The 26,390-nt window shown below is 40.4% G+C and overlaps 2 protein-coding genes across 2 annotated transcripts in view; one reads left to right on the top strand and one right to left on the bottom strand.

Annotated features, from left to right (window-relative positions):
• The window catches only part of ITK (IL2 inducible T cell kinase), a 63,833-nt gene extending 54,642 nt beyond the window's left edge, over window positions 1-9,191 (bottom strand). The window contains exon 1 of the mRNA XM_055325411.1: window positions 8,990-9,191. Coding sequence (XP_055181386.1) covers window positions 8,990-9,127 — 138 coding nt within the window. The 5' untranslated portion in view covers window positions 9,128-9,191. The remainder of the gene's footprint in view (window positions 1-8,989) is intronic.
• Window positions 9,192-23,337: 14,146 nt separating this feature from the next.
• Window positions 23,338-26,033, top strand: GARIN3 (golgi associated RAB2B interactor family member 3). The gene is made up of 3 exons (XM_055324826.1): window positions 23,338-23,949; window positions 24,771-25,506; window positions 25,570-26,033. Exons 1-3 carry the CDS (start codon window positions 23,338-23,340, stop codon window positions 26,031-26,033), a joined length of 1,812 nt encoding a protein of 603 aa, XP_055180801.1.
• The last annotated feature ends 357 nt before the right edge of the window (window positions 26,034-26,390 follow it).

The following is a 26,390-nucleotide window of genomic DNA, read 5'->3' as shown; positions in this document are numbered from 1 at the left end:
CTTTCTCATCAACAAAATGGGGATCTTTTGCAGGGGAGGAAGCTTTTTGGCACTCCTTAAATTCTGCTCTATAGATGGTGGGTTCATCTACATATACATAAGATTGACTTTAAATCAAATCATCTTATCCATATATGAAATATTATGTATCTTCTCACTCTCTCACCATTCACACTCAAAACCTATAAAAGTAGTGCACTCGAAAATCACCACAACAATGGGATTCTTTTGTTTTCATAAGTTCCTTCTTAGAAACATAGTCTTCTCTAATGGTTGTGGTAACTTCTGGTGGCTCTGTGAATTACTTTAATTTCTATGACATGATGTAGCAGCAAAAGATAGAGGCCATAAAATATTCTTATCCTATGACACAGTTATCGCCCACACACTACTCTATCCTAAGGAGCTGATTTAAAAAAGAAGACAGTTTTATGTTAGGTATACTATTATTTTTCAGCATTCTCATCATATCTGGAAACAACCTGAATGTCAAAAAATAGAGGATAAGCTCATCAATTTGTTCAGGTATATAGAATAGATAAGTATATCTCTGAAGTGAACTAATTTGATTACTGCAAAAATCATATGCATGCAAAAATGATTACTTTGGAGACTACGTAGATATGTAGAAATGTATCTATAAAAGAACAATGAAGAAAGTAGCATATAAAATTGTCATGCATTATGATTATGACCACATGAAATTTATGTCTACACAAGAGCAAAGGTCATTCTCACAGACTGTAAACTGATATCTTTAGACAAAAGAGCTACAGAGAACTCTTGGGTATAATTATTTCATTAATTTTTAAAAATGGTGTGGGGATAGGAATGCTTGCTGCTCTGTCTCTTGTGATTAATCAAAATGGATTTAACCTGATTCTAACCCATCCTCAGTCTTTGCGGCTAATGGCTGCCTGAGCTCAGGGCTGGTCCAAGGACTTCACTGTTGGTACATCAAGCACCTTTCCACCAAAATTCAGAGTAGGATGATTCCAGACAAAGTATCCCCAGAAGAGGGGTGCTGTAAGGTGTCGTCAGCAAGAACCCCTGTCTTGAACTCTGTATGTTCAAGTCTCTGTGCCTCACGCGGACCAAGCGTATCTCAAATTCTTCACACTGTCAGTATCCTCTGCTTGAAATGCTTTTCCCTATTTCTTCATGTCACTGGATTTTTCTTATCTTTCAGGCCTCAGCCTGGATATAAATTCCTTCTCTGACCACATTGTTTCCCAACTCAGCCCCAGCCACTGCTTAGTCTTTCCGTACAACCTACCACCCTCTATATCTGCCCCATGTATTTATGTACTTGCTGGTTGTCTGTCTTCTCTACTAGCGTGGAAGCTGGTGAGGACAGACACCTTTCCTCTGTCATTTACTACTGTAGTCCTAGCACCTACCCCAGAGTCTGGCACATAGTAGATGCCAAGAAATGTTTGCTGAACAAATGAATGAATCTTTAGATACCCCAAAAAGAAATATTTCCTTGACACAGGGTTAGGTTAAAAATAATAATAATAAAAGCTTTGGCACAAGTAGGTGTAGTTTAGGGAGGAAAAAGTCCTATATTTGAATTTTTATATTAAACAGGTATAATTTCTGTGACTTTTTAAATATCAAAAATAATATAATGAGAAGCTTGCTTATAAATTCCTTGATGTTAATGGGAATTATATGAGAATGTAAGATTTTGGATCAGGTTCTTATTTAATGAAAATACTGACAAGTTCACTGAAATTTCAAGAAACTGAGCAGACATTGGACCTAAAAAGGGAATTTCATATGCATGGAGCACCATTTCAGAGCTTCTGTTTCTGTCCCTGGATCACTTTAAGTGAAGCTCTGTAGTGTCATGAAATCAAACCCAGACTGACCTCTGGATGAAAATTAGACCTTTGAAGATCCACTTTTTCAGTAGGCCTAATAATTCATGAAGTAGAAGAATTTATTACTACTTGGTTCAGAAAATGGAGGGATGAGAATTTACTATTTGGCCCGTGAAAACTTGAGAAGCACTTTAAAACGGTTTTCTGCAGGGTCCATTTCTGAACTTGCTATGAAGATGTCTTTTTTTCCATGGACCACATAGCTCAAGAAACTGAGCTCTTGGACTTTCCAGTGAAACCTTTCTTCCAGACTGAGTCAAGAACTAGGTCCTCACATTTATAGTATTGCTCCATGGCCTATTTTTATTGCAAAGACTTGGTTGGCAGATACATCAGTACCTGATCAATAGGAATTAAATTCAATTTTAACATGGGGAGTGCTTGCCTCCAAAATAAACACTCTCTATCCACTGGCTTTCTCCTTAAAACATCAATATCACATCACAAAGGTAAAACCAATTCCCAAAGAAAATCCAACAAGGTAGGCATTGAAACCATGTAGTTTTGGCCTTGAGTGGCCTGAATTGCAAAGTACTTCACTTTGGACCCTAACTTCCCTTGGCCTCACTAGACAAGGCCCACCTTTTTTCATCCCAGTTGCTCTTCTCAATTCAATTGGACTTTTTGTGACCTATGTTCATTTACTGGGCATTTACTGACCACTTGCTGTGGGCCCTGCACTGCTCTAGGTGTTGGTGATGCAATGGTGAGCAAGGTACTCCTGCTCTCATGGAACTGACACCCCAGTGGATACACAGACAGAAAATAAACAGGAAAGCACATCCATATACCCAATAAATATGTACAGATGCTGATTTATTGAAGTACCCATATACTTAAAAAAGAAAAGAAAAGAAAAGAAATGAAACTGGATCCTGAGAAAATATTTAAATAGGCACAATTAAGAAACAGCCCTTCAAAATGCCTGGGGTGCTCCTGACTGTGAGAACAATGAATACAAGCACCGAGAACCCATAGGCCTCGGAGAGTGAGCGTGCCCTAAGTGTACTTACCCCTCACTTGCCTTACCCTAGTCCTGGCCGTGTCCAAAGGCCCTACAGAGAGCATGAGTTTGGAGTGTTGAAGGCTCACAAAGAGGGAAAATGTGGTAGAGGCATGGTGGATAGAGAGTGTGGTGTGAAATGAAATTGGAAAGGCAGGTAGGGACCCCTGGATGAAGAGTCTTGTAAGCCATAGCTGAGGATTTCCTTAAGTACTCTAAACAGCCCTGGAAGGGTTTAAAGTGGGAGTAAAACCTGATTTATCATTTTAAAAGTTCGTTCTAGGTGTCACATGGATAATAAATTGTATGGAGCCTAGAGTGGCAGTGAATGGCAGTGAAAGCCCAGCCAGAAGGCAACTCAATCACATAGGAGTGAGGCAGAAGGAGACTATGACTGACGAAAGTCTCAAACAAAAATCCTCAGGTAGTTTTAAGAATATTATCGAAGCAGGGTTTAGCTGTAGAGGAGAAGAGAAGGTAAGAGAGAAGAGAGTGTGGAGGAAAAAAGAGAACAGTGCTTTCTCCTAAAAAAAAAATGTGTGTGGGAGTGATGTGTCAGGGTGGAGGGCTGGCCCACCTGCTGATTCCTACATGTACCTTTCTGACCCAACTCTTAAAATTCCAACCTCCTGAATCCTCTGCTTCCTCTTTCAAGGCTGGGCCATGAACTTCTACCTCTGGGGAGTCTTGTTTACTTACTTCTATACCCAGGACTCTTCCTTTTGAAGTCCTATATAACTTGCTTTGTTCTGCTCTTTTGGAATTGAGACTTGTTCTGTTAGGGGTTCATTTATGTAACTCTGACCTCTCCGATGGTATCTCTCCCTCATGTCCTTGCCCTTTCCCTCCTTTTCTTCCTTCCACAAACAATGAATGAGTGAGTAGTATTTGCCAGGCACTGTTATAGACACCGGTGATGCGATCCTTACCAAATTGGGTGCTGGCCCTCATAATGTTTAATGGGAACCTCTCTATCATTAAAAAGGAGGGTGGGGGAATGACATTGACACAATAATCACTTTAACAAATGGGTAATTGCAACTCCAGGATATGCTCTATAGAGAGGGTAGGTATTGCTAAGGCAGAGCAAAACAGGAGTAGATGACCTAGTCCAGAGAAATTAAGGAAGCCTTTCCAAGCAACTGACATTCCAAATGATGGCCTTAGATTTGAAAGAAATCTTATGTAGTTGGGTCCCAGAGAGACGGGAGAAAACGGGACATGCGCTGAGATGGAGGATGGCATGTGATAGATTCTGGTGTCTGCTCTAGGTCTAAAAGGAGAATTGCTGCAGGGACATGTCTGCTTCTGATAAGGATCATTGGGACATGATCATAAGGTGTCACGCTGGCTGCTGTGTGGCGAGTAGAGTGGTGGGGAGTTGGGGCAGAGTAGGTGTAGGTGGTAGTAGTTCCAGATGAGAGCTGCTGGCAGGTTACATGGGGAAAGTGATCATAGAAAATGGAGATACGATTTTATAGGAACTTTAGGAACCAAAGTTTGCCCTGCCTCTCATTTCTTTTTGAACACATAGTGGAGCTCCCTGAAGTGATGAAGGCAAAGATTTGTCCTGGAATATGTGTGAAATGATAGAGCTCATGACACGCATTATTGCAGAAGATCCATGTGCCCTGGGTTGCTGATTTTTAGGACTGCTTTTTTCCAGTGACACCATCAGAACAAGAAGGCATTGCATGCTCTGCAGGAACCTGGGGGAGACCCTAGCGACCCACAGGTCACTACTGCTACTAGGAATTAGCACCATTTATCGGGGTGAGGCCTGAGGCACTTATTTCACTGCTACTAGGAATTAGCACCATTTATCAGGCCTGAGACATGTGGCACTTATTTAAATTCTTCCAATACAGGTTATTTAAATTTTCTTTGCCTCCGTTACCTGTTCTGAAAATTAGGGTAATAACGTTTCCTAAGGTATGGAGTGGTTGTAAGGATTAGATGAAATAATTTATGTTTAGCACAGTGATTGATACCTAGTAAGTGTTAAGTAAATATTAGTTACTATTATTATTAGAATAATGGTAACCTCCCTCTCATTAAAAGGCAAGATGAAGAAGGAATGTTTAATCACTACCAAAAATGCAAACAGCTTTATGTAGAGTCACACAGCCTTAAGCAACTTACGCAAAGCTGCATAGCTTATAAATGGGGAGCTGGTCTTTGATCCAGATGTGCCTGACACCAGAAACTTTGCTTTTGATTGACATGCAAGGAAAAGCAAGGAAGAAGCAAGGAAAGGGGACCATCTTTAATTTAAGACCGATGCGTGCTCCAAGAGATGTTTCTGCTGCTAGATCAGACTGCAGGCTAAGAGGCAGAGTGTAGAGTGTAGAGTGGAGGCCCTCACCCAGGCATTGACTAGAATGGTGGTCTTGACTGTTTACCCTGTCCCACACCGTGTAATGGCTCCCACACTATGGTGAGCAGCACAAACTTGGTCCTGAAGGTGTAGAGACATTAAAACAGGGAAACCTTTCTGGTTGTCCTGAGGGTCCTTCATAAGATTGAAGGTAGGGCCAAGCTTATAACATGCCTTTCTCATGAAATACTCAACATCGCCTGAGGTAGGTAGGACGGGGGTCTTCACTTTACAAATAGCAAACAGAGGCTTAAAGAGGTTAAACACCTTGCCTGAGATCCACATCCAGAAAGTGATAAAGTAAGAATTTGAACCCAGCTCTGGCTGGACCATCGATCAATGATGCTTTTCTCCATCTATGCTGCTCCTTCTGTCCCATGCTTACTGAGAGTACCCAAAGCCCTCCATTTCTCTTTTACCCCAGAAAAAGAATCTGGTTTCGCTCATATACAACTAGGCATGTTGCTCAGCTGGTGACCCCCTCTCTGAACACTATTTGTATTTAAAGCTGCCAGTGGTATGTTGGAGTTGGCTTGCTGTGGCCCATGAGGGCTGATGGTTAAATTTTGAGGAGTTTTGTGAGCCAGTAGACCTCACATCCGTAGTTTGAAATTGGCCATGGTGGGAGTATTTATACCAGAGACATCAGCAAACACTATGGATTAGGGCTTCCTCATACTCTCCGCTGCCACTACCAATGCAGCAGCTGCCAAACATTTACCAGCACACCATGGGGCCCTAATCTCATTATCCTCTGTTAAAGAATGCCAGGCATCAGGGACCAGTTTGCAAAGAAATTGGCAGGCACAGGGTGGTGTGTGCAAGCATGCCTGCCAGTGAGCCTCACAACTCGCCAACTCGATGCTTCTTTCTGGTCCACTGCTCCAGCAGGGAGTGCTTCCTGGCTCCACTGAAAACACTTGCACATTTCATCACCAGACACCAGAATTAAATCCGGGTTAGAATAAGAGGCTCAATCATATGGATATTCAGACATGGATATTTAAAGTTAGGAAAAACACACTTCATTTGCAAAATTACAGAATTTTTTTCTGAGTAGGTTGGATTATTTTTCATATGATGTCATAAGTCCACAGAATTTTAAAACTACAAGGAACATAATTTTTAAAAATGAGCAAAGAGAAAAAGCAGCTGTGACCCCGAGAGGGGCAATAGTTGGTTCAGCATCACACATCATGCATATATATCTCCACAGACTTGCATTTAATCACCGAATAGAAAGAATCCAGGACCCTGATGTTAGCCTGGCTTTGAGAAACACTTCAATGTTTTTCTTCCTTTGAAAATGAATATGTTATGTTCCCCTGCTTGCTCCTTCAGACACATGATGATGATACAAATAATGACTAATTTCTACTAGGTGCTTCTTAGGTGGCAGGGCTTATGCTAACTAAGTACATTACATATTAAGTTGAACTATATGAAATTGCTAATATCTGGCCTTTTTTGATCTACTGAGTGGTAATTTCAGATAGTTTAGTCTAAATACATTCTCTCTGTTAATCTTTACCATATTCTTGTGAAGCGAGTACTATTATCATATCCACTTCACAGATGATAAGGCTGAGGCTTTAAGTTTTTAAGAAACATTTCTTCCCATAAGCATAGAGCTATTGTCACTTACAGGTAATACATAGTGCACACTTGTGTGCAAATCAATGACCCTAAACAACGGATCATACATAGGGCATGGATACTAACAACTCACACACCTTACCTTTCTCAGTGACCTTGGATAAATTTGTAACCAATGGATTTTTACAATATTTAAAGAAATGCTTTTATCAGTGTTGCATATGAATATGAACCACAGGCATTAGAAAACAAAAAATGTGATGTTTGTGCACTATATATCTGCTATATCCTGTATGGAAATGTTAGGAACTCTAGCTTTGGCACCCCAGAATTAAGTGTCCTGGAGTTTTTTAATAATACTTAAATGAATAAGTAGAGTGATTTTACAACATTGCCTATATGCAAATTATAACCAACAAAATTCTGAATCAAGACCTTTTGGTTGTGTGATTATTTGTAAATAATATCGTACTAAATTCACAACCAAACAGCCCACAAACAGCAACACTGCTTAAAAATGATCACTGCTAACTAAAGCTCATGATGCTTGGAAAACAAAGTGGTGAAAGCTATAAAATGGGCTTTGAAAAAGATATTTAAATCAAATGACTCTTCTTTCAATATGAAAGAAGAAACGAAGCTATAATATCACAGTAAGAAAAAAATTGACCCAGGCCATGTGATTTATCAGCCATATATGATGAATCCTCCAAGTTGGCTACTGGCTGTCTGTTAACTTAGTTAACAAATACTTACTGAGTATCTAGCAAAGGGACCCTGTCCATAAGTAATACCATGTGCCTTCAGATGGATTATTGATTATTTTCAGTACAAGTATCCTGAAGATTAGCATGTCTGAACCTCTAAAGAAGCAGCAGTATGATTTCACTGGCAGCATCCACGGGTTCCATCACCAGTCTGACCTCCTTCAGGGCTCCATTTTATTGAACACCTCAAAGCCTGGCTCTTGAAAGATCCCAAACTCATGCCTATACCTACTAAGTCAGATCCCAACCAGGAATGGATATGTCTTTGTCTCTAAGTGACCACCAAGCACCTAATGTTGTTTCCCCTTCTGTAAAATGTAAGTGAAAACTCCTGCCTAACCTCCTTAATGATGGGAAAAATAATGTAATGATATAGTAATAAGTCACACACAAGCTTTGAAAATTTGCTGAGAAGGCCTAAACAGGTACAATAATTTTTAAAGACAAAAGGAATGTTGTAGGTAGTCCCTCCAGACCTTTCATTATAGAAAGAAATAATCTGATGCAAAAAGTAGACATGTTCCCAGGCTCAATCACTAGAGAGAGTAGAGTTTGGTCTAATAACCAGGGTTATTATCAGCATTATTATCAGTGATAATAAGAGCAACATGAACAATCATAATATTACTGATCTTATAGAATATAAGAGTATCTCTAGATATATAAGAAGACTGACCTAGCTAAGCAGCTGTAGTCTTCTGGATAAGAACTGTTGATCTGTACAGCAGAGCACTGCAACAGCCCCTGTCTCTGGCTAAGTTTTCCAAGGGATAAAGAGGTTTACCATTGGGTCTTGCAATTTTAACATAGTTAAATGCCCAGGGAATATTATTCCAATATATCAAGTGAGTAATGACAGTGGGACAAATAGAATTAAATTCATAAAAATGTTGACATTGAATTATTACTTAATCATTCCAAGTATCAGTTTCCTCCACTATAAATTAAGGTAACTGGGCAAAAATTATCTCTTAGATCCCATTAAATGCTAATATTTTATTAATCTGCATTCCATAAAATCTAGTATATTTCAGATGAAGTTAAAATTCTATCCAATCATAACATTTGCCACATAAAACATTATTATTTTAAACTTGAACTTGCAGGAAAAAAATCACTAACAAATATTAAACATATTCTTTTGCAGGTTTTAGAATAAAATCACCAAATACAACCACCCCACCTCTGGACTTTTCTCCACATTCTCTTCTGATTATTCTTATTGTACTTTTGAGGCAGTTAGAACAAGCACGTCTGTGTCTCCTTTGGCTTTATTTTATTCCATGTGTATCTTCATGATTCAGCCCCATCTAAATAAAAAATACTGCTTAAAAAAAGACAAGACAAAGTGCTCACATACCCCGTGACGATTCTCAAAGTACGCCAGGCTGGTTTTGGTTAAAACAAAGAAACGGACTTTAAAGTTTGAGGGAGAAGTTCTTCTCTTTTGTTGTGATTTCTTGATGAGCTGTTCTTCCAGGAGGATAAAGTTGTTCATGATCAAATTCTTGGGAAGTGATGCACTTTAGGCATCACCCCGTGGCACCACCTGTGGAAACAGCTTTGGGGTGAGGACTGCGCAGGGGAGGCAGTTGATCTTCAGAGAGTTGTTAAAAGGCCTCTTGCCTCCGATGCTATCTTTTGATCAGTGTTCAGTCAACAACGTGGAGCTTCTCCTCTGATGTCAAAGGCTATAACCACATCCTTTCAAAATTCACAAAACTAAGAAGCATATGTAAAAACTATACATAACCTTGGCTGTATGGTTGGGAAATGATATTTGAAGAATCTTAGACTCAAAATGATAGGAAGCTTTAGACTTTAATCTTTACAGTTCCTGATTTAGCCCATTGAACAGTTAAGGCATGTTGCTATTAGGGTAGGAACACAGGCTCTGGAGCCAATGGGTATAGTTTGTGCACTAGTTTCATCTTGCTGCTATAACAAATTATCACAAAGTCAGTGGCTCACAAATTTATTATCTCACAATTCTGTAGTTCAGAAGTCCAAAATAGGCCTCACCAGGCTAAAATCCAGGTTTCAGCAGGTTTCTGATCCTTTCTGGAGGATCTCTAGGGTAGAATCTCCTTCCTTGCCCTTTTTGCTTCTAAGACTACCCGTATTCCTTGGCTCATGGTTCCCTTCCTCCATCTTCAAAACCAACAAGATCTGGTCGAGTTCTCTCACTTTGTACCACTGTAAGCTCTTCTGTCCTCCTCTTCCAAAAAATGTTTAAAGATTTTATTTATTTATTCATGAGACATACAGAGAGAGACACAGGCAGAGGGAGAAGCAGGCTCCATGCAGGGAGCCTGATGTGGGACTCGATCCCGGGACTCCAGGATCAAGCCCTGGGACAAAGGCAGGTGCTAAACTGCTGAGCCATCCAGGGATCCCCTCCTCTTCCAAATATAAGGACCCTTGAGATTACCCTGGTCTGCCAAGATAATATAAAATAATCACCCTATTTTAATGTCAGTTTATTAGCAACCTTAATTCCATCATCTACCTTAACTCTCCTTTGTCATGTAACCTAACACGTTCACAGATTCCAGAGATTAGGCATCGACATCTTTAGGGGGTCTATTCTTCTCTCCACCACACTTTGAATTCAGGCACTACCACCTAACTAGCTGTGAGACTCTAGGCAAATTACTCAAGAGTTCTGAGCCTCAGTTTTTTTTAATCTGTGAAAGGGGATAGCAGTGCTCCTATACAAAGGCACTGCAGGGCTGCTCTCTGGTTTCCTTGCCAGTCTCATCTCACAGCTTGCTTACACATTCTCACTCCAGCCCTCATGTATGCTCCTTATACCACTTTGAACACCTCATTTAGCCTGAAAACAGCTTCTCTCTTCTGATTTGCCTGTTTTAACTCTAAATTATACTGCAAGTTTTAGCCTGCATGTCACTTCCTCAGGGAAGCCTTTCTGGCTTTCCTAAATCAAATTCACTAATTATACGTAGATGATACCTTACACCTTTCTCTTTATACCCATCATGACAATTGTCATTGTACATTTTGGAGCGTGATTTTTGCATTAATGTTTCTCTTTCCCACAATTCTAGAAGCTCCATGATGGTAAGGACTATGTGTGGTTTTGCTCACTGTTATATACTCAGCGATCATCATGATGCCTGGTGCATACAATGGATGTTAGAAAATAAATGTGTTGGATGAATAATCACCAAACTGGGCTAGACAGTTAAAAGAGACAATGACTATAAAACACTTAAGAGATGTATATTGAAGTTTATTATTTTTAAAAGTTTCAATGAAAGCCCATAGGAGTTACGAACAGATGATTACTTTCCTATCCTAAAACTTAGTGGAAAAGCAGATAACAAGTATAAATGACACAAAAAGCAAAGCATGTTGGGCCTTTGAGATAAAGAAACCTGCATTGGAATCCCGTTTCTGTTATTTACTAAGCTGTTTCTCTTTGGGTAAGCTACTTACCATCTCTGATCCTTGGTCTCCTTGTAGGATCCTTTAGAGGACTGAATCCCACAAATACTGAGTGATGGGTGCTAGCCACATATCTTGCCTTAGAAATAGTAGGTTTTTTTTTTTTTAGATTTTATTTATTTATTCATGAGAGACACAGAGAGAGGCAGAGACACAGGCAGAGGGAGAAGCAGGCTCCATGCAGGGAGCCCGATGTGGGACTCGATCTCGGGACTCCGGGATCACGCCCTGAGCCAAAGGTAGACGTTCAACTGCTGAGCCATCCAGGTGTTCCAAAATAGTACATTGTTGAAGTACAATATGTAAGTCCTACTTCTGGAATGAAGTAAATAACCAAGAAATCTCAATGGAAACAGAGATGGAGTATACTGGACAGAGATAAATAATGAAATAAAACAACTGTTATTGCAGGATAGGAGTGCAACCTTTTAAAATTTTCTGTTTTGAATGTAAATTACCAGACTAAAGCTTAATTTTGTTTCCTATATTGGATGCCCCAGCACAGTCAAGACACTCAAGAAGGTGGATAGGGGTGATACTTCAAATGATTCCCTCTCCCACCTTCTGAGGTTTTAAGATGTGTGTGGAAATACACTGCCCAAAAGATGTATTATTTTTTTTCTCTCTGACTATGATGGGGTTGAGGCAAGGAATGTTTTTTTTCCAAACAGCTACTCTTCCCTCTTCTTTCTGGGTAACTGACTTCCTGAAGGTTATCTGGGCATATGGCTTCCAGAATAAAGACTACATTATCTGGTCACTCAACTGTTTTTTAGCTAATGGAACATGATGAGCAGATGTGATGAGCACAACTTCCAGGGGGGTGTCCTTTATTGGCAGTCATCATACTCATTTTCTTTTTTCCCCCTTCCTTTCTACTGACTAGAATATGGATATGAAGGTTAGAGCTGGAGCAGTAGTTATTTTGTATCATGAGGTGAAAATTGCATGTTGAGGACAATGGAGGGTTAAGATAGAAAGAGCCATAGGTCCCAATGACCTTGGATCCTCCATGCCACCCTGGGATCACCTTTTTTCTTTTTTAACATAGAAATAAAATACATTTTCCAAGCCTCTGTTATTTTGAAGTTCTGTCACTCACGCTAAACCTAGAGTTAACTAATATAGTGCTGTATTTTGAAATAGACTGTAAACTCCTTTGAGAAGGATAGATATAGACCTGTTTTGTTCAGGTTGAAAGGTTTACAGACTTCTCAAAGTTTTATCTGAGAAAGAAAAATATCATGAGTAAATGCTGTAATAGGCGCTTTTCACTTGCCAAGTCTTCATGAAGTGAAATCATAAGTAATTTTATTTTCTTTCTCATAATACCTTCAAGCCCACTCATTGGGATTTGTCTTTGTCCTCAACTAAATGTGACCTTAGAAGCCCCAATATTTTCTCATAGCTTTCAGGAAACATTAATAAAAGTACATAATCTGTTTTAAGATTTTTGTTTATTTTTTTGAGAAAGTGTGACTGTGTGTGTGGAGGGGGGGCAGAGAGAGAGAGACAGAGAGAATCCCAAGCAAACATGCGAACACATAGAGCCCCACAAAGGGCTTGTCGCCATAACCCTGAGATCACACACTGAGCTGAAACCAAGAGTTGGACATTCAACCGATGGAGCCACCCAGACACCCCTCTTTGTTTTGGTTTTAAAAAGTCCAGTTTGCAGGAGCTAAATTCAAGAAGCTCCCACTTGTCAAAGATGCAGCAATTTGAGCATCAAAAAGAACAGTAGTGTCGATGAATTGAAGAATGGTCAGATGTTAAAATCACGAGTTTGTAAGATGTTTAAAAAAAATCTCAACCTATTGATCACTTTGGGAGAATGCTGGAGAACCAATTTATTATTATGAAAACTAGAAAAGAAAGGGAAAGAATAGGACATATCTCTTGTCTTTCTTGAAGAACCATATCTCAGTTTAGTAATCAAATACTTAATAAGGGAAAGTCTTTCTTTAGAGAAGAATATCAACGAACACATGAAGAGAGAGTGTTAGAATACTGTCATCATGCAATCTCAATGACATGATGGGTTTAGGCAACAATCATCAGTGGCTACTAAAATCATCATGTTGAAAAGCCAACAGGAAAATTTATTGTTTATACATTAGCTTGATAACACTTTACTGTATTGATGAATCTTAACATCACATAAAGAGAGACAACTAGACATTATATGTTTCCTGATGCAATACAATAGGAAGTACACAAAACCACCTACGCAGCGATCTTACCAAAAAACAAAACAAAACAAAAAAAACACAAAACAAAACAAAAAAAACCCCACCCAAACCCAAATGTCATCAAACCTTTCTAGATCTAAATCCAAGTTTGCAGGCAATATTGGAGATAAAGGAACATGACAAATGACACAGAGAGATGCAATTGAATGAGTCCAGAATATACAAAACACTGAAGACAAATGACCCTGTGTCTGCAACAAATTAGTCAGAGAAAAAAAATCTGTAGATTAAAAGACTAACAGGCAAAAAAAAAAAAAAAAAAAAAAAAGAAAAGAAAAGAAAGAAAGACTAACAGGCATATCAAGTATGTGATGGTTTTGTTTAATACACTTAATCTATATGCTTTACACTAGCTTTCTGCATTTAATAGGTTAGAATGTAAATTTAAAGTGTAGCAATAGCAACAAAATATTTATTCTACTGTAAATGACAAAGGAAAAAGAAAAATTGAGCCTTGGGACGTGCCCATTTTTACTGTAAATTATGATTCCATAACTGACCCGTAGTAAGCAGTGTTTCTGGCCCCTAAGTATTGCTGCCTTGTGTATTTGATTTAGTGTACAGTACTATAGGTGCACAACTCTGATCATTTTTCAAGCCATGTTTTATCGTATCTGTTTTCTACTTTATGTGAGTAAGGTTTGCTGTCCAAGGTGTAAATATTCAATGGGAATAAAACTGGCATGGTACTTTTTTTTTTTTTTTTTTGGTTTGGCTCTTTCAAGAATAATGGCCCATCAATGAGCGTTTTTAACACACTCCATAGTCTTTTCCTGTGGTGTTAGGTCTTTACTTTCTTTCTTTTTTTTTTTTCCTGGGGCTGTGGGTAGGGGTGGACTGTTGTGGGGGAACTGCCCTTTAAATTTTAAGTGACACTACAGAAAAACACAAAAAGGTGATGGGTTGTGTTGTGCTTTGTATTGAATGTCATCTTGACATCTCTTCCCTTGTCCTCTGGTACGTTCTGAAGCTGTGTATGAGATCTGGATCTCCTGTCACTTGGGCTGGTGACAGGCCTAATTCATTTGCTTTGTACATTTTCTTTTACTTTCCTTTTTTCCTTTCTCTGGAGGCATCACATGCTGGTGCTGTGTCTTTATGAATGTTTTAACCATTTTCATGGTGGAAGAATTTTATATTTATGCAGTTGTACAATTTTATTTTTTTTCTGCAAGAAAAAGTGTAATGTATGAAATAAACCAAAGTCACTTGTTTGAAAAAAAAAGGCTCAAACAAACCAATTGTATAAAGTTATGAGACAACCGGGAAATCTGAACATTGGCTGCATATTTGAGGATTAATTATTAATTTTTAAGATGTGATAATGTCCCTGTTATGTTAAAAGAGTCCTTATTTTGCACAGAAACATACTGAAATAATTATTTATAAAATAATAAAATGCTCATGATTAGCTTTGTTATAATTCAGGGAAGGAGGAGAAATAGGTGGAGAAGGAATGAGAAACGTTTGTCCATGAGTTGACAATTACTGAAACTGGGTAATGGGTAGGTGAGGATTCTTTATTCTGTTCTTTTTTGTTGCTATATGTTTGAAATTTTCCATAAAAAGAGAAACCAAGGTGAGTCCAGGTCAGCATGATCATCAGAAGTCCAAATATGCATTCAATTTAATGCTTTTCCTCAATCCAAGCATGAGCCTGCCTCAGGCTTAGAAGTACATTGACTTTTCCACCATGCCCTGACTCTTTCTCTTTCACCTGGCATTAGTCTGGCTCCTGACCCACCCGTTCAGGCTCAGGGGGAAGAGAGGCAAAAGGCACTGCATTCAATGAGGCTACAGTTGGGATCTGGGGTTGATGCCTTCTGCATGTGGCAGATACACAATTGTCGCTTTTTCTTCCATAGGAAAGTTTTGTCGTGTGTTTTGTTGTTGTCATTATTTTCAGAGGGCGCCAAGTGTGGGAGGTGAGAACTGAGGAGAACAGCAGTTCTCTTGATGTGGGAGATGCCACTTGGACTGACCAATGAGCCCAACCCTCAGCTTTTGGACACTTGCTGCTGTATCTTCAGCATGCCCCTTGTTCTTTCCAACTCTGTTGGGATCCCCTTGCCCATCTTGGTTGTCCTCTTGGATGAATTTTCCTTGAAAACTAACTGTATGCCATTTATTCCCTTTTATGGCTCTACCGTAGAAAGACTCAAGGATCCTTGCCCTGCAACTGATGGGTGCACCATTTGCCCTAAGTACAGCCCCTTCATCCTCTTGACACCAAATACACAGCTCTTCCACAAACTTTCACCATTACATTTCTCCAAGTGGGATTTAGACACCAATCCTTAAGTCTCCTAAACTCTATGAGAGTTATGTCAAGTTCATTAAGTCCCTTCGAGTCCCTTCACTTGGCTTCTGAGGGATGCCAGCGCCCCCTCTCCTTCCCCCTCAGTGGGTTGGGAGAGGAAATTCATAGTGCACCAAAATCTTTCTCCTGACTTTTCAAGTCTTTATTTTCTAAAGGCTGAAGGTGGGCAGACACTACTACTAGCAGAACCTGTTTTGCTCCTTATTGTGTCACAGATGACATAGTATTCTATTTGAGGATAGGAAGATGCTTGATTCCTCTAATTATAGTATTAGAGGTCTTTGTGGCCTCAACTGAAACTGAGTTGAAAAGCCTCATTTAAAACCCTATAACGAAGAAGAAAACAATTCAGTCTGGCACTACTGGATCCAGACATCAGAATTTTTCATTTTCATTTCTGTGTTCGGCTCTGTGTTGACTTCATGCTAAGGCTCACTTTCCTTCATGGCAGCAACATGGATGCCAGGAGTTATAGGCTGATGTGTTACCACCGGAACCGGATTCTTTTCCCTAACAGTTCCAGTGAAATCCTCAGAACAGTGGTCATCGACCTGGTTTGGTGGCATGATCACATGCACCTCCATCATCACAGCCAAGGCAGTAGAATATTTTGTCACCTATTTCTAGGTCTGCACTCTCTCCTGGATTTGGGGGCGGGGTACAGTCAGTGCTACCCAACCACATAGACTGAGAGTATGGAGGGGGGTGGCCCTCCAAAGGAACAACTGAGTGTTGCCGCCAGAGAATGTGGAATTGATGCCAGGTCATCAATAAATCATCTGCCTTTTCCCCAATCTAAGGTCTATCTTTGTTGCTTTATCACGTGAGGTCCCACAATTCTAATCCTCTCCCCTGGTCTAGGGAATAACCATTCAGATAAGCAAAGATGCTTCTTATGTAACCCCAGAGCCTTCCTGTGTGCAGGCCAAAGATCCTTTAACTGTCCTCTTAGGATGTAGCTCCGAAGCTCTTTCTTTTCCTTGTGGTTCTCATCCGAATTTGATCAGATTTATTTATATCTGTTTAAAAATGATACTCAGAATATTTTGGTAATTACATAGCCTCTTCTGAAAAATGTTTTAAAAACCTCACAAACCTTTTTTCCTTCTAGAACTATTGGTCCTAGAGAAAAACAAAAGCAAAAGCACATTGATATATATGCACAAAGTGTTCCCTGCAGTGTTATTTGTGACAGAAAAGGTCTATATGCACATCCCTGAGAAACTTGTTAAATAATCTATGATGCCTCCATCCAACAGGACTATAAGATGATGAAAATGAATAAAGTTAAAGCATATCTATAATGAATCACTCTAAAAAAGTACAAAAAATATATATATAAGATAGAAAAGTTACAGACCACTGTGTATGGCATACTTCTGTTTTTACCTAAAAACCTTTTGTGTTTATATATATATATATATACACACAGGGAGATGTCAGAGAATTTACATATTAAACTTTCAGCAAATGGAATTGAAAGAGTAGAAAGATGTTTCATTTTTCAATTTAAATAATTTTTAAAATGACATTATGGGAGAACTCCTTTTTACTTCCCAGTTTAAAATATAACTATGCCCTTTGTTGGAAATCTTTGGTCTGGGTAGCAGAAGACAGTGATAATAGGTGGCTAGGAAGCTCAGAGCTAATTTCCTGAAATAGACATATATTTCTAGTTATAACAGTGAAATACATCCTTGCTGGAAAAGACAAACCAGCAAATAGACAAAATAAATAATTACTTCTAGTGTCACCCCTCAGAGATAATCAATGTTAACATTGATTGTACATTCCTCCAGTATTTTTCAGAGTTAACTTTAATATTTCATTGTCATAATCATCTTATCCCAGCTCCTGAATCTGCTATCTCCCTCTACCTGTAGAGTTTCTAATCTTTGTTTTTATCTTTATTGTTAACTGTTTTATTATTTATGTGTATATTTAATGGCAAGCTTCTATAGTATAACATCAAAGAATAAATATATAAACTGAGGTAGGACATCTCCTGGCTTATAAACATAGCAAACTTGGAAGCTGAGAGGAAAATAGTCTTTTGTTCTTTTTCTTAAAAAATTTTATTTATTTATTCATGAGACACACACACACACACACACACACACACACACACACACAGGCAGAGACATAGGCAGAGGGAGAGGCAGGCTCTCTTCAGGGACCCTGATGTGGGACTTGATCCCAGGACCCCGGATTCATGACCTGAGCCAAAGGCAGACACTGAACCACTGAGCCACGCAGGTGCCCTGGAAAATAGTCTTAAGACAAAATTCGAGCTTAATTTTGGCTCAGTGTGGGGCTTACTGTAGCTGTGTAGGACAGAAGAACGAATGAAGCCAAAAGAAGGTAGAAGGGGAAGAGAGGTGACATTAGTTGGATTATAATATTAAGAAATAAAATTGTTTAGATCACCTGTTTGGCTTCTTTTATGCATAACAGCTCATTTTCTTTTTAAACCCAAGGCAGAAGCAGATTGATTTGCATACTGGCCCTTAGGGGAAGCATCAGGGTGATGGTAGTCTTTTTCTGACAGCCAGAGGTGAGGCAGAAATTGGATTGGCCTCCTGAAGTCCTTGATACCTAAGGCTAACCGCAGCTCGTCCCACGCCACCGTGCTTAGCAGCAGTGACATAAAAGTATTGTGGATTGTATTTTAGGCCAGGGGATTTACCCAGCAGATACATATTGTGTATAGTATGGAAATCTCCCCGCCCTCACATCCTGCCCTAGCTCACAATGCCCTCTCGGGTGGCATATTCATTGAAAAGGCTATATATAGCTTTCTGCTTGCCTTGGTTTTCAAAATAATAGATGGGGAGCAAAAGTTATTGACTTGAAACCTCTTCCCATGATAAATAGTAGACTTCAGCCACCTATAATCTTGCATGTCTATACTCAGTATATCATATATAGGGTTTTCACTTTGCACATCTCTTTAATCTTAGGCCAATTAAAAATATAAGGAAAATTATGCTTAGAATTGTGGCTTTGGCAGTTTTTCATACAAAACAATCATTGTTGGTTTTAATAATTGGGATGGGTGATATTAGGTTCACCATTCAACTCATTCGTTATTTTACCTTATCATATATTTAATTGCCCTTCTCTTTTGTTGTCCGTTTGTAGTGTGTTCTCCTGGATCATAAGCTTTCTGAAATTAAGGTCATGGCTTATACACGGTTCACTATCTTCCTTGTTAAGAAAAATTATCCAAACTTCTAAATAAAAAATTGTCAAGCAGACAACATGTACTATCAGTGCCATATTAAAGCATTGCTTAACACACCAGCCCAAGGATTGCTTAATTAGCTAAGAGAAGGAAATAAGACAATGGAATTGGATCAATAAGTTAAGACTGAAGTATTGCTATCTATTATTTTTAACAGCTTTACTGAGATACATTTCACATACCATAAAATCCATTCATTGAAACTGTAAAGTTCAGTGGTTTTTAGTATATTCAGAGTTCGTAACTATCACAGAGTAATTTGAGAACATTTTTGGTACCCTAAGAAGGCTATCTACTCTTGATTCAAGTATCAGACTCTGTGAAGTTCTGTCATAACTTACAGATTTTTGTTTAGAAGAGATGCAAATAATTTCTCCCTCATAAAAAAGATAACCTCAAAGGTTGAGATTGTGTTGCTCCGTAGAGATTTAACCAGTTTAGTAACTAATCTGAAATGTTTACCTGATATTCTTTTTCTAATACCAATGACTATTCCTCTGATTCTTTTTTGTTGTTTTTTTTTAAAAAAAACAAGTCATAGGATACTGACCTGCTCTTTTTTTTTAAATTTTATTTATTTATTCATGAGAGAGAGAGAGAAAGAGAGAGAGAGAAGAGAGAGATACAGGCTCCACACAGGGAGCCCAATGTGGGACTCCATCCCGGGTCTCCAGGATTATGCCCTGGGCCGAAGGCAGGCGCCAAACCACTGAGTCACCCAGGGATCTCTCTGATTCTTTTTTGAACCAGCTTTAACATCCTGCTGGTTCTCTCATTGATGGATTAATTAAATCTTTGTCGTGTTTTCATTCTATGTTTGAATGAAAATCATCTTTAAAATTTTTTGAGATTTACATTTTGATAACTTGAATGCTCTTAGCACAATAACGGGCAATGGAAAGGCCAATCAGTAAATATATCCTAACTTATTGATCTTCATTTTTTTTAAGGTTATATTTATTTATTCATGAGAGACACACAGAGAGAAAAAGGCAGAGACATAGGCAGAGGGAGAAGCAGGCTCCAAGCAAGGAGCCCCATGTGGGACTCGATTCCGGGTCTCCAGGATCACACCCCGGGGTGAAGGCTGCGCTAAACCACTGAGCCACCCGGGCTGCCCGATCTTCATATTTTTGATAGGGGATGTGTTGGGCTTTTAAAGGTTGGGAAGAGAGAATACATTTTTGAAAGGTCTTAAGGAGAAATCAGAAAATAAATTTTGAATGATATTTTGTATTTTGGTTCTCAAATTCTGAAATGTGCTAGGGAGAGTTACCTTTTAATGAAGCTATTTATTTACTTCTTTTCTATGTGAAGGCCTGAATCAATGAATATTCTTAGAGTCTTACCGATATAACATTTTTATAAATGTAAAAATCTTAAAATATTGTCTATTTCTATGTAAGTAGTATGTGCAATGAAACAAAATCTGAAAGGTATAGAAGAGAATGCTCTGGAGAGCTAAGTCTCTATCCCACCATTTCCCTCAGCCAACGAGTTGCCCCAAGGTTGCTCTTGTTACCAGTATCTTGCACATCTTTGCACATGTATGTACACACACACAAACATATACAAGTTTCAAAATGTTTTATTCAAAAATATATGACATATCATATATGCTATTTTGCAACTGGCTTTTTTTCACTTACTAATATCTATTGAAAATTTTTCAACACCCGTATATATAATAGCTGTCTCAATCAAAACATGTCTAGCAACTGATCACTCCTCACTACACTACTTGGATTGCTACCACACTTGTCTTACTCATCAACTCTTGCAGGAGCCACCCAGTCTCCACTTCTATCCCTCTGCAGCTCTACAATCTCTTTCCAGAATGGTGGCAAGAATGATCCTCCGCCTATGTCAGTCTGATCATCTCCCATTTAGAGCAAAGCCAGACCTCACAGTTCTACAAGGTCTGTCCTATGCCATCTGCTCCCGTACTGTCACCACAGCTGCCTCTTGGCCTCATTGCCAACTACTTTCTTTCATTCTACTCTTGTCACCGTAGCTGCCTTGGTGCCCCTCTAACATAGCAGCGATGCTCTTACCTCAGAATCTTGGCCCTTGCTATTGCCTCCAACTGAGAGGCTACACCCCTAGGTGTCTGCACCGCTTCCTCCTTGACCTCCTTTATGTCTTTGCTTAAATATCTCTCATCACTGAACTTTGCTTGACCAGCATCTCCAGCTCCCCCTTCTCACTCAGTTACTCCTGTTCAGCTTGCCTACTTCATCTTTCTCCATAGCATTTATCATCAGTGGGCACACCAAGTATTTTATGCCTCTTTTTGTCTATGAACAAGTTCTGTGAGAGCTAGGGTAGTTGTCTGTTTTGTCCATTGCTGTGTACTCTTAGTACCTAGAACAGGGCCTGGAACAAAGTAGACGCTTAATAATATTAATTAAATAGATGAATTTATGCTGCTCAGTACTCGTATATGTGTGCTCTATTTGTGCGGCTCAGTCTGGTGTAGTTTAACCACGGCCACATGTGGGGACTTCCATGTGTATTTGATCTTTTGTGACTTTGAAGAAGTTGTTTAGCTTCTTTTAGCCTTGATTTTCTCCTTTATAAAATGCAGATAGTAATTGTACCTACAATTTATAGAGCTGTTGTGAGGATTCAATTTTTAAAAGAATGCAAAGTGGCAAGTAACCCACCTGGCTTATAAGTTCTTAATAATATGATTGTTTTCTCTTATAATTAACTATTCATCAGAAAAAAAAACTTACGGGAATATATGGTTGCCTATAATATAGAAAAATCTAACTTCTTATTTTTAAACCTGATAGTATTAACTTTTAGTGATTATCTCCTCAAAATAGAATATAAGCCACTTTGTTTTTTTGTTTTGTTTTGCTTTGTTTTTTAGGTATGTCATTTAACATCTTTAGAAGAAAACTGTTTAGCCTTTCAGAGGTAAAGACCTTTATCTTTGCATTTCCATTTTCTAGTTGGTCCCCAGATTTATACTTGCTCAATCAGTTTTGTGGAATAAACAAATAGAAGAATTCATCTCAATGGCCATGAGGAAGCTCATATATATTGGAAGGCTGCAATGTATCAGATAATGTGGTAGGTACTAGGGGTATAAAAAAGCACATTTGGAGGCACCTGGGTGGGTCAGTTGGTTGGGCGTCCAACTCTTGATCTCAGCTCAGGTCTTGATCTCAGGGTCATGAGTTCAGGCCCCATGTTGGGCTCCATGCTGGACAAGGATCCTACTTAAACTAAATAAATAAAGCTTTAAAAAAGAACATTTTGGGGTTGAAATACCTTCACATGGTGATTGTTGAGTTTGAGGGGGCACATTTTCATTTTAGAAGTAGTCTTCTAACTGGGGGAGGGGGAATTTGTGTAAAGTAAAAAAAAAAAAAAAAAAAAAAAAACACTCCAGAAAGATGCCATAACTTCTCTGAAGTGCTTTTCAAAGAAACAAAACATCAGTGGTTATCGGGTAGACATCAAGAGTGAAGCAGCAGGCATACCAGTGCGGGAAATCCTATGGTGATTCAAGACCTCTATGAATCCCCGTGGTTCCCAGTAAGTCCCCACGCATATTGCTACCTGCAAATGATTCCATATTTGGTGCAGAATGAGAGTCTAATGGTGAGCCATGCAGCCTAAGGCAGAAAAAAATCCTGACCTGAGTCACAAGACCTGGGATGGAATCCAGCTGTGTATTCTGACACTGACCAAGATAACCCTGAGCCTTAGCTCATCATCATAAAATTATGGTTTTAAAATTTCACCTCCTTTATATGAGAAAATGGGTGAGAGAAGCCTCTGTGCCCTGGAAACCACTGTACAAATGGAATTTTGGTTCTAACAGGTAGCAGTAGTTCCTTTGGGCCATTTACTCAGCAACTACTTCTGAGTGCCCATCAGCAGTGTGCTATACACTGAGGACATGCAGAACAGCAATCCCAACAGGATCTGCCCTTAGCAATCACATGGTCCACTTCTAGGATTTGATCCCCAGGACATAGTTTAGCAGATGCAAAATATACTTGCAGGAAGATGGTCATTATAGGGAGATCTGTAACAACAAAACCAGAAGCAACCCAGATATTTACAAAAGCAGAATGGTTACATAAATTATATATCCTAACATCTTGATTAAAAGAATATCTAGTCTACCTCCACCTCCACCCTGGCAGGGTCAGCCTGTCCCCTGGGGAAGGTGGTGGTTAGTTTGGGGGGAGACTGGTGACCCTGCCCCAAGGGGATGGCTGCTTGGAGGCTGGGACAAAGGGGTGTGTGATGGGGACAGGTCACAAAGGACTGTGAAGGATAAATGCAGTAGTGAGGGGAGATTTAGGCAGAGCCCTGCAGGGAGATGGGCAGTTGCCTTCACTCCCTCTTTCTCTCAAGGACTCGATTTGTGGCTGGTGGAGCTGTCAAGAATGAAGAGAACAATGAGCAGCGAGTGTTTGTTACCTTATTACACAGCCCACAGCTACCGTTCAATGGGTGTGTTCAATACCTCCATGGGGGAACTGCAACGACAACTGTACAAGGGAGGGGAGTATGACATTTTCAAATATGCACCTATGTTTGAAAGTGACTTTATCCAGATCAGCAAAAAAGGAGAGGTGATTGATGTACACAACCGTGTCCGAATGGTGACTGTGGGCATTGCATCCACTAGTCCCATCCTCCCGCTACCTGATGTCATGCTGCTGGCTCGACCAACGAAAGTCTGTGAAGAACATGCCAAACACGCCCGGACCACCACCAAGGGGAGAGGTCGCAAGCCCACAAAGATCCTAGAGCTCACCAGGCTGCTTCCCCTAAAATTTGTCAAGATCTCCATTCACGATCGTGAGAAACAGCAGCTGCGCCTGAAGCTTGCCACTGGCCGTACTTTCTATTTGCAGCTGTGTCCCTCTTCAGATGCACGAGAAGATCTCTTCTGCTACTGGGAAAAACTTGTCTATCTTCTGAGACCCCCAGCGGATAGCAGCAGCAGTACCCCGACCCTGCCAAATGGGGAAGGAGCCAACTTAGAAGATGACAAAAGCCTAATGGTAAGCATCAACAGAGACAGGAGGAAGTGGGGCAGGGTGCTTTGGGAGAGCAGCTCAGAGCTGATCCTATAGAACCCCTGGTGCTCTCTGAGGCACCTGGGAAATGCATTCCACTTGAATAGGCTCAAGGCTAAATGAGCCACCACTAGGGGACTTAACACGCTGGGGACTTAACACGCTGGGGAGGTTCTGAGTGCTTCTCACCATTGTTCCACAAGGCTGAATTTCAGAGAGACCTTACGTATTAGCTGTTCTGGTCTCATACCTAGGGTTGTAACTCCTTCCATCCATCTGGGCATCCTGATTGCCCAGTCTCTTCTTGAAAACTGATCCCAACCCAGTTACTCTCATCAGCTGTGGAACATTGCTAACAATTTGGAAGTCTCTCCTTCGTTCTGTATCCCTGTGACTACCATGTGCTGATTAAGATCAGGACAACCCATGTGTGTCGCACATGCACAATTTCAGCAGCCACCACAATGTAAAATGTGTGGATCCCTTGGCCCAGCAATCCTACTTCTAGGAATCTGTCCTGCAGAGATATAAACACGTGTATGAGAGAAAAGTATATGAGGATGGGGAATTGTATCAGTGCTTTCCCTGGCACTGAGACTGTTAAGTAAAAACCAAGTGACCATTTGATAGGGGTGGTGTAGGTGGGATCTCGCATCAAGCAGGAGCATAGATTTGATCATTTCTAAGGTCCTTCCAATTATAAGCTTCAAGTGGCTCAGCTCCAGCTCCAGGTTGAGAAAGGAGCAGACAGTTCTAGTCTCACTTTATCATCTCTTTCATACCTATTTCTCCTCCCCTTGGCACAGACCACAGAGCTCCATGGAGAAGGGGATCAGGATGAGTTCAGGCTTCACAAGCCCCGTGAGGTGTCTAGAGCCAACTCTTCTGCTTACGCTGGGGGAGAGGGAATCCATCATGGTCATCGTGGAATGCCCAGTTCACCTGCAGTAATGAGGTCTGCAGGGATGGTCAAAGGAGCAGCTAACAGGGCAGCCTCAGGCATGGCAGTAGCGGGATCAGCAACAAGCTCTACAGCAGGCTTGGCAGTGGCAGGGGCAAAAACAAGCTCTTCATCAGGTGCTCTGAGCTTAGCAGCAACCAAATCTACCAGCACAGGCCAGGTAAGCACGGCCCTGTCTGGAGCCACCGTCAAATGTCCGGGAGAAAGCGGATCCAACAAGGCCATCGCAGGTGCTGTCAATATATCCTCAGAGGGTACAGATGTGGCCTTGGGTGCTGCAAGCATGTCCTCAGTAGGTGCTTCTACCCTGACCACGGGGGCTGCCAGTATCTCCCCAGGGAGCAGCATGAGTGTGGTGTTTGCAGGCACCATGACAACTGGCACAGCTGCTGCAGAAAGATCTGGATGCCCAGTTGTAGGACCCCTGGTCTCCACCTTGCAGAGCGAAGGCTACATGAGTGAACGGGATGGAAGCCAGAAGGTCTCCCAGCCCAATGCTGAAACCCGGAAGGGAAAAAAAGAAAGAAGAGAAAAGAAGGACAGAACTTCCAGCAGGAAAAGTTCCCATCACCACAGGACAGGTGAATGTCACCACAGGACAGGTGAAGGTCACCACAGGAGAGGTGAAAGTCACCACAGGACAGGTGAAAGTCACCACAGGACCGGAGGAAATAAGTCGACCCGGAAATCATCCTCCCATCGGTCCTTATCCGGCCATGACAAAAGAGATGACAGAAAGGAGAAGGGGCAGAGCCATGCAAGAAGCAGAGGACACAGCTCTCACAAGAGTGGTACCCATGGCTCTGCAGCAAGGGTGTCAAGGACAGCTCACAAATTGGGGAAGATCAAATCTGCAAATAGTTCAAGTGCTATAAGTAAGAAATCCAGTAAAATTGGCTCTTTCTTCAGGAACTTGAGAGCCATGCCTGGTTCAAAAACAAGGGTCCCATCACACAATAGAGAGGTAGACTTCGTGGCTAAGTCGTTAGAGAAGTGCAACATAGAGACGAAGGTAGAGAAAACCCCGGATGGCAAAGACCTGGAAATCTGTAGCACCATGACATCTGAATCAATGGAGACCATAATCTTTGAAGCAAAATCCATTTAAATAGACCGGGAAGGAATCTGCAGTGGAGACCCAGCCTCAGGGAAGTATCCCTAGAATCAATTCCAGCTTTTTCTAATAAAGGAAACCATGCAACTCCAAAAGAAATGCTATCTTGTTTGAATGTCTATATCCCCTAGCCTGATAATGACCTCACAGTGGCTCCTGTGATGTGAGCCAAGCTACAGCCTGAGACCCCAGCCTCCAGTCAAACAACTTCACCTCCCATCCATGACCAGCAGAGTCTGTATGAGTGCCATGCTTTGCTTCAACCCCTTTCTGCCGTTGGTTTCCCCAAGACAATGACTACAAGTCATAGACTATGGGCTGGAAAGCATCACCACTCCCATGTTCCCATGC

The sequence above is a fragment of the Nyctereutes procyonoides genome, unplaced genomic scaffold, assembly GCF_905146905.1.
Source record: "Nyctereutes procyonoides isolate TBG_1078 unplaced genomic scaffold, NYPRO_anot_genome, whole genome shotgun sequence".
NCBI classification, from domain to species: domain Eukaryota; kingdom Metazoa; phylum Chordata; class Mammalia; order Carnivora; family Canidae; genus Nyctereutes; species Nyctereutes procyonoides.
This window is presented reverse-complemented; position numbering and strand designations above follow the sequence as displayed.

Excerpts from the sequence above, each read along its gene's own strand:
- GARIN3 (XM_055324826.1), top strand. The coding sequence starts at position 23,338 with ATGAGCAGCGAGTGTTTGTTACCTTATTACACAGCCCACAGCTACCGT. Across the intron at positions 23,950-24,770 it reads AAGATGACAAAAGCCTAATG|ACCACAGAGCTCCATGGAGA; the intron begins GTAAGCATCAAC and ends CCCTTGGCACAG. Across the intron at positions 25,507-25,569 it reads TTCCCATCACCACAGGACAG|GTGAAAGTCACCACAGGACC; the intron begins GTGAATGTCACC and ends ACCACAGGACAG.